The sequence below is a fragment of the Raphanus sativus genome, unplaced genomic scaffold, assembly GCF_000801105.2.
Source record: "Raphanus sativus cultivar WK10039 unplaced genomic scaffold, ASM80110v3 Scaffold2711, whole genome shotgun sequence".
Classification (NCBI taxonomy): Eukaryota; Viridiplantae; Streptophyta; class Magnoliopsida; order Brassicales; family Brassicaceae; genus Raphanus; species Raphanus sativus.
The window spans coordinates 1-11984 of NW_026618019.1; the positions used below are offsets into that span (position 1 = coordinate 1).

Genomic DNA, 11984 nt, shown 5'->3' on the forward strand with positions numbered 1-11984 from the left:
AAAGATCTTGTACCAAATATGAATCTCAATTCTAATATGTATTTCAAAATACATTAAATATATGTTGAATATTTAAAAATAATTATCTACTACATGAAGGTTGATGGTACTATTACATGAAGATTGATGGTTAAATGTGGCTATTGAATCTTGAAATATTTAGATTTAGATTTTGTTTTCACTAAACAATATTTTTTTTCATGAGAACATTGTTTTTCGTTTTATGTTTCGTTTATTTGGTTTTCTTTTTATCAATAAATATGTTTCCTTTTTGTTTTGATTTTGAATGATCACGTTGATGTTCATTTCTTATTTTTAAATCGATTTTTACTTATGTTTTGGTTACAAAAAGTTTACAAATTAGGTATTTCAAACCCGAAGAACCGAATTTTCTTATGTTTTGGTTACAAAATAAGTAAAAATGAGATATTTTTAAACTGAAGACCCGATTGGGACCCAACCCCGAAAGTACATTGGGTTGTACCGGTTCTTGGAAGATTTACTAATCCCGACCCGAACCCGATAGAACCCGAACCGGTCCCGAACAGAATTTTAAAATAATCCGAATGGGGCTGATTTTGATAAACCCAAATAACCGAAACCCGATTGGATAAACGAAATCCGATTGGACCCCCGAATACCCATGCCTAGTATTTTGTTTTTTGACCATTAGAGCATCATATCAGTGGGACTATATTTGCAAGTCCTTATAGTTTTTTATATTAATATTTGTAGTTTAGGACAATGTTAAGGAACTTTGATTAAATTTGTGATTATTAGTGGGACTTTTATTGGTTCTAAGTTACTTAATTACAGCGACGAGAGATCCGTCTCCTCCGTACAGTGGTTCCATCGTCGATCAACAACACCACTATAACAGCGACGAGAGCTCCATCTCCGTTCTCCTCCGTGTCGAAGAATGCTCCGACGGGGCAGAACCGTCAAAAACTGTGTTCGAAGAATGCTCATCTCCTCCGTATTCTACGGTGGTTCCGTCGTCGATCAACAACACCACCACAACAGCAACATCAAACGGTTTCACCACTACAAAAACCCTAAAGACTTCACCTTTCTAAACCACTAGTCGTGTTACCGCTTCTCCGCTTCTCTCCGCTTCATCTCCAGGCGATAGTGATAAGGAAGGACGACTAAGAACGTCCTTAGTTAAGATACGTCCACATAATAATGCCTATTAATTGATTTATTTTTTGTGTCCAAAATACCAAGGGACCTAGTGAAAGACCTCCGATAATCATGGTCTTTATATAAACAGAGGAACCTCTTAAATTATTAGCTGGCGAGGTTTACTGTTGTCGGAAAAAGCTAGGTTTGTCATTATATATCAAGTTTTAATATGCAAAACTATATTATAATTAATATCCCTAGCCATCATATCAAGATTTTCAAGAGGTAATTTTTTTTCTTAAATAATGATGCTAATTTCCATAAATTGGAAATTATGGAACTTGTTAAAGGCAATGTGAAGTTTTCCATTTTTCCCTTATGGTTTATAAGTATAAGATGGGCCGTAAATAACTGGGCCTAACTCACAACCCAAAACAAAACCACGGCACACGCTCGACTCGACAAACTCTCTTCGTCTCTTCCCGCGACGGCGACGACCGTACCGCCAACGCCTTCTCTCTCCGATCCTTGAATTCCACCTAATTACTTCTCTGCTACACCTATCAAATCCATCTCTCTCTCTCTCTCTCTCTCTCGCTCTCCCCGTTATTCCTCTCAAGACGCAGACCTCCCCGTACAGAGTACAACGAGATGGGTAGACCCAAAGGAGATGCCGCAAGGAGCAAGGCTCGTCCTTCCAGCAGCAGGTTACATTATCCTCCAATCTCTTCCACGCCCTACATTTTCGAGTCTATGCTTCATTGGTTCTGTACTTGAATTGACTAATTGAGTTTTGTGAACAGCTTGGCAGCTTCTCTGTTGCCGTCTGGTTCTGCAGCCGCCGCCGTAGGTTTTGGCGGCTACGTGGGCAGCTCTAGATTCGAAGCTTCTCTGTCAAAGGAAGACCCTGCTCCCTTCTTGGTATGCTTTGTGCCTCTTTGTTTGATTCTACCTACTTGCTCTCATCTTTGTTGATGGATTGTGTAGGATTTGGATAGTGAGATGGCCCAACACTTGCAACGTCTCTCAAGGAAGGACCCTACAACAAAGATAAAAGCTCTTACTTCCCTGTCAGAACTGGTTAAGAAGAAGAAAGGGAAAGAACTTTTGCCATTAATCCCACAATGGGTATGTTTCTTTCTCAAAATACTTGGGACTTTTTGCAGAATGTTGATCACTGTCCTTCCTTCACGTTGCAGTGCATGTGGTTGTTCATTGACTTCTATTGTCTTACTTGTCTAGACGTTTGAGTACAAGAAGTTGATACTGGACTACAGTAGAGATGTCCGGCGAGCTACGCATGACGTCATGACTGATGTTGTTACTGGTGTCGGGTTTGTACTTTGGTTCTCAGCTTTCTTATGCATACCTCTTTTTCTTACCCTCATTCATTATGCAGTGTTGTCATTTAATTTTTTCTTTTAGTATCATACGCTTGGATGTTAGGTAGTCTACTTATGTCGTGAGTGATATGGTTAAGCTTTGAGGTTTTCCTGACATCTATTATATCGAATGGATACATGATTTTTTCTTGGAATGAATTTTTTTGTTGCTCAGTGCTGCAGAAGCTTGACTATGTTGAGTGTGTCATATAGGGAATCTGTCTTGATATTGTCTCAGCATGCATGCATTGGATACTTCTCTTTTAGTATTTTATGCTTTCTCCCTGGATAAGTGGTATTCTGCATTAACTCTTATTTTCTTACATGTTACTCAGGAGAGATTTAGCACCCCATCTTAAGTCTATAATGGGCCCCTGGTGGTTTTCACAGTTTGATTTGGTTTCTGAAGTTTCGCAAGCAGCGAAGTCGTCTTTGCAGGTTGGCACCTAGTTTCTGAAGTTTCTCCAGACTTTTTTTCTTCTTAAAATTTTGTGTTTTGATGTCACTCTTTCTGTTAACTCTCTTTTGGTCTTATTAGACCAGTAACAATTTAGTTCTGGTCAACTTGCACCTTTTTTATAGAATCCGTTTTCAGATTTTCATTTAGCTGCATAATTTTTAAAACAGGCAGCTTTCCCTGCCCAGGAGAAGAGGTTAGACGTCTTGAGTCTGTGTTCAGCTGAGATTTTTGCTTATCTGGAGGAAAATCTGAAACTTACACCTCAAAATTTATCTGATAAAGCACTTGCTTCGGATGAATTAGAAGAAATGTACCAGCAGGTACTTCATCTGGGGGAATCTTTACTTAAGGCACAACTTTTCCTTCTATCGATTTCTTTCCAATGTCTTATTTTGCTTTATTTTCAGATGATATCTTCATCTCTGAGGGCGTTGGCTACACTTATAGATATATTGCTCCACGAACCCGATAAAGCTGGCTCTGCAAGTGTCAATGCCGAATCGAAACTTGCCTCGAAGGCTAGGAGAGTAGCAACCTCCTCTGCTGGAAAGTTGTTCTCTTCCCATAAATGCTTTCTGAACTTTCTAAAATCCGAAAGCCCTAGTATCCGATCAGCAACTTATTCTTTATTGAGCAGCTTCATTAAAAATGTTCCTGAAGTCTTTAATGAAAGCGACGTAAGATGTCTTGCACCAGCTTTGCTTGGTGTTTTTCGAGAAACTATTCCAATTTGCCACTCATCAATGTGGGAGGCTGTCTTGCTGTTCTCTAGAAAATTTCCTCAGAGTTGGGCCTACTTAAATGTTCATAAGTCAGTTCTAAATCACTTATGGCAGTTTCTTAGGAACGGGTGCTTTGGATCCCCACAGGTTTCTTACCCTGCATTGATACTGTTCCTGGAAGTTATGCCAACCCAATCTCTCGAAGCTGATAAGTTCTTTGTGAATTTTTTCAATAACTTACTAGCTGGGAGGAGTATGTGTGATTCTTCAAGCGCGGATCAGTTATCACTTCTCCGTGCAACCACTGAATGTTTCCTCTGGGGATTACGCAATGCTTCAAGGTATTGCGATGGCCCCAGTTCCATTCACGATCTCCAAGTTGATCTAATTGATAAAGTCCTTGTGAAGAATCTATGGGCATACTTCTTTGAACTATCCAAGGACAGTACTCCACATATTCAGAGGAAGCCATCTGAAACGCTGAGCATGAGCAGTTCAGTTAAGTTTCTGCAAGAGCTGGGAAGCTGCATCTTAGAAATTCTTTCAGGAATTAATTTGCTCGAACAAAACCTGTTGTCCTTTTTCTGTAAATCTGTTCAAGAGAGCTTCTTGAATATGCTTCAGCAGGGAGATACAGAGACAGTTACCGGCATGAGAAAAATGATTGATTTTCTTTTGTTACTGGAGAGACACTCAAGTCTGGAAGGTGAGAGTTGGCCTTTGGATCAATTTATGGGGCCACTGCTGTCCAAGGCTTTTCCATGGATAAAATCATCTGTAAGTTACTGTCTATGTTGTATTACCCGATTATGTCATGTTAAGCCATATGATGTTTTTACTTAATTAACTCATGTGGTTGTATTTCTGTTCTCAGGAATTGGTAGATGGTTTGAAGCTTTTGTCTGTTTCACTATCAATATTTGGACCGAGAAAGATAGTTCCGGTACTGATTTGTGATATAGAGACTTCTACCCTTCTCTCTCTTGAAGAAGGGAGGGATATGAGCCCAGAAAAGTTTATTAAAGTTTTCCAAGAATTTTTTATTCCTTGGTGTATGGATGGATATGACTCTTCGACTGCTGTTAAAGCTGCAAAACAAGATCTCCTGTTTTCATTGCTTGATGATGACTGTTTCACTCAGCAGTGGAGTGCTGTAATTTCTTATGTATTTGATCAACAACATCAGGGGTTCGATAAGCTGGCTTCTATGGAATTGCTTTTAGAGAAGGCAAGGGATGAAATTACAAAAAGAAGTTCTGGGCTGGAGTTGAGTCAAAGAATAGGCTCTAAGCCAGACCATTGGCATCATGAGCTCATAGAATCTACTGCTATAGCTCTTGTCCGTTCCTCCTCAGTAACTACAACGTCTGCTGCTCAGTTCTTGTGGTAAGTCTATCTATAAAACAGTATCAACTAAAGCTAATATTAATATCATTTTAATTCAAGCTCACAATCGATCCAAGATTTTGCATTCACATTTTCCAGCCAAATCTTGAGACTGATTGCTCTCAGTACTTACTCTATATTTGTGTATGCAGTTCAGTTCTGGGTGGTTCAACGGAAGACAGCAGTATTTCTTTTGTGTCAAGAAGCTCGTTGGTCTTGATATATAGAGGGATCCTTGAAAAGCTGCTATCTTTTATCAAACAGTCACCATTATGTTCAGTTAGTGATACATGTTCCTCTCTTATCGTTGAGGCTGTTGATATAGAGTTTGATTTGAGCAGTCCTGTCGATGTGATCGCGGTAACTAAGTTTGCAGCAGAAGTTATTGATGGTAGTGTGTTCAGTTTAAAGGCTCTGAATCAGGAAGCCACTCTATTTTCAACTATTTTGTCCTCTCTCTTAATCATTGACTTGGAGAGTAGAATATCATCACTAGTGGACAATACTCTATATGAGCTGAAAGAGAAGAGAAAGGATCGGAATCTAGTGGGTAGTTTTGTTCATGCTGTTTGCTCTAGGATGAATAATCAGTTCTGGAAATCTATAAACTATGATGTCAGAAAGAGTTCAGCAAATATTTTGGTTCAATCCATAAGGTCAGTTGTCCAACTTGAGGATGATCTGCAACCTTGTCAGCTTACATTACTGTGTGCTTCATGGATGCCCGAGGTGTTGAAATATCTTTCATTGAATCAAACTGATGAAGAAATTATCTGTGGGCTGCTTCTGCGTGAGAATGATGTTTGGCCTATGTGGACCAGCCCCAGCTCGTCAGCTAGCATTTATACACATGATATTCCTGCTCACTTGTGCGATTTGAGGACATCCAAGAGTCAAAGATATGTTTTTTTCATTGACAGCCTGATCACTAATATGGGGATTCAGCGATTTGTTGTTGGCCACAAAGATAATGGGTTATCCCCGCAAGCTTGGCTTTCCGCAGAAATACTCTGCACGTGGGAGTGGCCAGGGGGTAGTGTTCAAACTTCCTTCCTGCCAGCCCTCGTCTCATTCTGTAAGAGTGAACCAGCTTATGGGAGCTTATTAAACTCCATTTTTGACATTCTACTCAATGGTGCTCTTGTGCATGGAGAGGATGAGAGAGACAGTTCCGGGAACATGTGGGTTGAATTGAATAACCAGATAGAGGACGTCAAAGAACCATTTTTGAGGGCTCTGGTGTCTTTGATTTTCACTCTGTTTAAGGAGGACCTTTGGAGAGAAGAAGAAGCCATGGCTGTTTTCAAAATGGTCACAGATAAACTCTTCATCGGGGAAGAGCCGAGCAAAAACTGTTTGAGAATCATTCCTTTCATTATGAGCGTAATAATTTCACCATTACGTACAAAAACCAAATCTAGTGTTTACGGTGATACTGTGCTGCCACTGGAAGCTTTCCTTGGAGGTTGGCTGGAGAGGTCTTTGTCGTTTCCTCCTCTGGTCCTCTGGCAAAGTGGGGAAGGTGAGGCCCCATTTAATTTTCATTAATTTTCTTTTGGTCCTTCCTTTCGATCTCATTGTTATTTTCTGTACATTGCTTAACCGTAAGTAAAGGATTAGGCTGAACGTATTTGTAAAGCAAGTATTTACTTATGAAACAAGATCAACTTAGCGATAATTTTGAGGCTCCACTTGTCAGGTCCTTACATCAGGTTTTTAGGGACCTGAGAAGTGGTTATAGTTGGCATTAGATGGACATTCCCTTTCTTTAGCTTTTGCTTTTCATGCGTAGCTTATTGTTCTTTCGTTGTGTTTAATCAGATATGCAGGATTGGTTTCAGCTTGTTTTATCTTGCTATCCCGTAAATGAAAAGGCTGAAGAAGATAAGGCATTACAGAGGCATGTGAGCAATGAAGAAAGAACACTCCTGCTTGACTTGTTTCGCAAACAAAGGCAAGTTCCTGGTGCATCAAGCGTAGTTACCCAACTTCCAGGTGTCCAAATTCTGCTGGCAAGACTAATAATGGTCGTAGTTAGCTATTGCGGAAACGATTTCAATGAGGAAGATTGGGATTTTGTCTTTTCTAATTTGAGGCGAATGATTCAGTCTGCAGTAGTTGTGATGGAGGAAACTTCTGAGAACGTCAATGACTTCATTAGTGGTGTTTCTTCCATGGAGAAGGAGATTGATACTCTCGAGGGACTTGGGCATATTGTTTCTATTTCGGATGCATCTTTAGACAATGCTAAGAATGCTCTCTCAGCATTTTCCGTGCTTAAATTAGTAAAAGATATATCGGTTGGAAGTGAAGACTATTTGTATTCCTTGGCAAATGAATTATGGGACCTAGCTAAAGATCGGATACTTGAAGGTGTTCTTCGTCTTTTCTTCTGCACCGGTCTTGCTGAGGCTATCGCTGCTTCATATTCCCCAGAGGCAGCGTCTCTTGTTGCTTCATTTCGAGTTGATCATTTGCAGTTCTGGGAGTTGGTGGCTCAGCTTGTAGTCGTCTCTTCTCCACGTGCAAGGGATAGAGCTGTCAGAGCAGTGGAATTTTGGGGTCTAAGCAAAGGAGCCATAAGCTCTATGTATGCAATAATGTTCTCCTCCAAACCAATCCATTCGTTGCAACGTGCTGCATACATCGTTTTGTCTACCGAATCTATATCCAGGCTGGCCATAGTTGCTGATGGGAATGCGTCACCCAGTGATGAGTCTCTCAGCGATCAGGACTCCAGCAACGATGGCTTGCCATCTGAAGAAAAGCTACGGCTAAGAGACGAAATATCCTGTATGGTTGAGAAGTTAAATTATGATCTCCTTGATACAGATTTAACTGCTCCAGACAGGGTAAAAATTTACTTTCAAAAGCTTTCTTTTGTTTGTTCTCCCTTTTCGGACAAATCATTTACTGTAATAACCACTTGTAATGGCAGGTGCAAACATTCCTGGTATGGTCTTTGTTGCTCTCGCATGTTAGCTCTTTACCTTCACTAACACAAGGGCGAGAGAGACTGGTGCAGCATATCCAGAGAACTGCAAATCCTTTGATATTAGATAGTCTATTCCAGCACATTCCTCTAGAAGAATACATGGCACAGAGCTTGAAGAAAAAAGATGGAGATATTCCATCTGAATTATCTGTGGTCGCATCTGCAGCAACTTGTGCGATTACAACGGGTTCGTCACTGTTAACGGTGAAGTCACTTTGGCCTATTGAAACCGAAAACATGGCCTCGCTTGCTGGAGCGATATATGGTCTGATGCTACGCGTCCTTCCAGCTTACGTTAGAGAATGGTTTAGCGGAATGCGTGATCGGTCTGCATCATCTTTGATTGAAGCGTTTACAAGAACGTGGTGCAGCCCTTCTTTAATTAAAAACGAACTGTCTCAAGTAATGTGTAATGATACCTTTTTTTTTTTGAATCTCTTAGAGTTGCAGTGAAGTTCCGCTAATGCATTGGCAAATATTCCGTTGCAGATAAGGAAGGCAGACTTTAATGATGAGAGCTTTTCAGTGAGCATTAGTAAATCAGCAAATGAAGTAGTAGGTACATATACAAAGGATGAAACCGGGATGGATCTGGTGATCCGTCTTCCAGTTTCTTACCCACTGAAGCCTGTTGATGTCAATTGGACAAAAAGTATTGGAATAAGCGACGCGAAGCAGAGGAAGTGGTTAATGTCTATGCTAATGTTTGTTCGTAATCAGGTACTGTACTTGATGAGCCATGTTGATCACTTGTTATATCCTGCATGATTACCATTTCAACATTTTTAAGTGAAATGTATTCTTTTCGACTGGGTGCAGAACGGGGCTCTGGCGGAAGCTATAAAAATATGGAAGCGGAACTCGGACAAGGAATATGAAGGAGTAGAGGACTGCCCGATATGTTACAGTGTGATCCACCCAGTGAATCACAGCCTTCCAAGGCGGGCTTGCGCTACATGCAAATACAAATTTCACAAAGCATGTTTAGACAAGTGGTTCCTCACATCTCATAAGAAAGTCTGCCCCTTGTGTCAATCTCCTTGCTGATATTCAACAAAGGAGAGCTTTGCATATGTTTTTGTGACATTAGTATTGTGAGTTTTGCTTTTAACTCTTTTTAACACTCGGAGGAATGAAGGTCACATTGATATACAGAGAATTTTGTTTCTTGGAATGATTCGTTATCCATGTGGAAGATAATGAAAAAGTGTAATAGTATATATATAGAGAAACTTACCTCTCTATCTTCCTTGGCTTTATACTGTGAAGTTAATAGTTTATTGAGGCTTGGGGTGCACGCATTTGGATTGTCTCAATTTTGGTCAAGACTGCTCAATTTTGGTCAAGATTAACTAAAAAATCAAGTGTAGTTGTTAAAAAAAAAAGAAGAAAAAATCAAATGTAATTGTAATTTCTTCCATCAAACTGATGGATAAATGGACCAGTTAAAAGGCCTAACAAAATCAAATAATGTAATAAACAAATGGGTCTAGAAAAATGGGCCAAGCTTTAGAAGCCCAAAGTACCCTAAAATAACGAAGAGAGGGTATTTAAATACAGTTAGGGTTTTACTCGTTTCCTCTCACAAACTTCACCGTCTCTCCTGGATCAGAGCTACAACACTCGCAAACTCCAAACATGGTTCGTCTTCCTCTCTATCTATCTCTCTCTGTATGCTGTTAATTTAGTGATTAGCGTACATCTAGATGGTTTCATAACTCGATACTGCAAGGTTTGCGTTAGATCTTTAACTTAGCTTCACATTAGTTGTATTCATTTCGTAAATTTCCCAAAGTACATCACAGTGACTGTCCTTAGATCTGACCTACATTAGATCTCAGATGTGTTAGCTGCTCTAGCTCATGATGATGCAATGCATTTGTTTCGCTCTCTTAACATATATGTTTTCTTTCGATTATTACGCAGGCGAGAGGTTTAAAGAAGCATCTGAAGAGGCTGAATGCCCCTAAGCATTGGATGCTTGACAAACTTGGCGGTGCTTTTGTATGTCATTCTTCTTCTTCTCTCTCTATTATATGATTCCCTTTGTTTATGTGTGAATGACAAATGCACGTATTGGTTCCACTCACAGGCCCCCAAGCCATCTTCTGGACCACACAAGTCTAGAGAGTGCCTTCCCCTCGTTCTTATCATCAGGAACAGGTTGAAGTATGCTCTTACCTACCGTGAAGTCATCTCCATCTTGATGCAGAGGCATATCCAGGTTGACGGCAAAGTCAGGACCGACAAGACCTACCCTGCTGGTTTCATGGATGTTGTCTCTATCCCCAAGACTAACGAGAACTTCCGTCTTCTCTATGACACCAAGGGTCGTTTCCGTCTCCACTCCATCAGGGATGAGGAAGCTAAGGTTTACATCTCTCCCTCCTCTTCTCTCTCTTGTTATCATCATTTAGAGTAGTAATGGTTGATTTGTTTTTATATCTGTACAGTTTAAGCTTTGCAAGGTCCGAACTATCCAGTTGGGACGAAAGGGCATTCCTTACCTCAACACCTACGACGGTCGCACCATCCGTTACCCTGACCCGCTCATCAAGCCCAACGACACCATCAAGCTCGATCTTGAGGAGAACAAGATTGTTGAGTTCATCAAGTTTGATGTCGGCAACGTTGTGATGGTTACCGGAGGGAGAAACAGAGGGCGTGTTGGTGTGATTAAGAACCGTGAGAAGCATAAGGGAAGCTTCGAGACGATCCACATCCAGGACTCGACGGGACATGAGTTTGCGACGAGGTTGGGTAATGTGTTCACCCTTGGCAAAGGGACAAAGCCGTGGGTGTCTCTTCCCAAGGGTAAAGGTATTAAGCTTACCATCATTGAGGAAGCCAAGAAGAGGCTTGCTGGTCAACAGGCTGCTTGATTTTTGTCATTTTTTCCAGCTCTTTTATTATGTCCTTTTAGACGTTTTACGTTTTCGTAGACTTCGCTTTGGTTATTTTTTGTTTTGGAACTCGTGTTATTTTCTCTGTTTCAAGAATTCAACAAAAACTTCAAATATCACATGTTCTTTAGTTTTGTTCTGTTTTCATCGAAGTTTTAGTTTCTTGTCGAATAATCATGCGTGAATTCGATTGTCCTATAGGGAATTAACGTCTGTTTCATAACCGACATTACTCCTGCAAATGAAGCAGTTACAACGATGATGATAGAATCACGTACATTGAACATGACTAGAACGTGACTGGCACTTGAGCTGAGACGAGAAGAAGCTTAAGAGAAGATAGAGAAGGATCAAAGTGATGGTCGCATAGTATCACATGATCATGGAATATGCATCACATGGTTATGCCGGTAGGTAGAACAACGAGAATGAGATGTTGCTACCTTGAACAGAAGCAGAGAGGATATCTTCTATTTAGCCTGTAGAGCTAGCTTGAGGCACACTAGCAACTCGTTATAGACTCCCTGCTCTACAGTTGGTGTGGTATGACTAAAGCTTATTAGTTTGGAATTTATTTAATTCTTAGGTGGAATCAACTCGTCCAAAAGCCATGTGAGAGGCTAAAGCTAGAGAAATCTTTTTTTTTTGGGTTCCACTGTAGAGTGGAAACCCTCCAAAAATAGGCGTATGCCACTTAAGAGTGGAGAGCACACGGTATTCTTTAGTAAAAGGCGAAAGAATAGTTCGCTTTGTGCTCACCACATGGCTGCGTGAGAAATCTTATCTTAAAACCTATTATATGCTTAGGAGAACCAAATCTAGCAAATATTGAATGAATGAAGGTAGGCACAAACATATAAAATCAGCCATCCGCATAACTTCGTGATGGCTATTATTAATTATTTAATAATTCCTATTATTATTATTTATTTAATGAGTTAATTCCTTATAGGAAAATTAAAGGTAACATAATTATTATTTATTTAATGAGTTAATTCCTTTTAGGAAATG

At 40.1% G+C, this 11984-nt stretch overlaps 2 protein-coding genes and 1 non-coding gene across 4 annotated transcripts; 2 read left to right on the forward strand and 1 right to left on the reverse strand.

The window, feature by feature from the left end:
* Positions 1-1760: 1760 nt before the first annotated feature.
* LOC130494428 (E3 ubiquitin-protein ligase listerin-like) lies at positions 1761-9312 on the forward strand. Of its 2 annotated transcripts, XM_057000541.1 has the most exons (13): positions 1761-1832; positions 1929-2046; positions 2113-2253; positions 2368-2459; positions 2843-2945; positions 3135-3287; positions 3375-4466; positions 4564-5075; positions 5228-6597; positions 6897-7927; positions 8014-8472; positions 8560-8790; positions 8890-9312. In XM_057000541.1, exons 1-13 carry the CDS (start codon positions 1777-1779, stop codon positions 9115-9117), a joined length of 5586 nt encoding a protein of 1861 aa, XP_056856521.1. In that variant the 5' UTR covers positions 1761-1776; the 3' UTR covers positions 9118-9312. The 2 variants fall into 2 exon arrangements, with proteins under 2 accessions (XP_056856521.1, XP_056856522.1); XM_057000542.1 differs by lacking the exons at positions 1761-1832; positions 1929-2046 and having other exon boundaries at positions 2325-2459.
* Positions 9313-9647: 335 nt separating this feature from the next.
* On the forward strand, positions 9648-11089 carry LOC108844951 (40S ribosomal protein S4-2-like). Its single transcript, XM_018618237.2, has 4 exons — positions 9648-9711; positions 9997-10074; positions 10163-10441; positions 10524-11089. Exons 1-4 carry the CDS (start codon positions 9709-9711, stop codon positions 10950-10952), a joined length of 789 nt encoding a protein of 262 aa, XP_018473739.1. The 5' UTR covers positions 9648-9708; the 3' UTR covers positions 10953-11089.
* Positions 11090-11622: 533 nt separating this feature from the next.
* On the reverse strand, positions 11623-11742 carry LOC130505938 (U5 spliceosomal RNA). The gene has a single exon (XR_008941846.1). It is a non-coding gene; the product is annotated as a U5 spliceosomal RNA (small nuclear RNA).
* Positions 11743-11984: the final 242 nt, after the last annotated feature.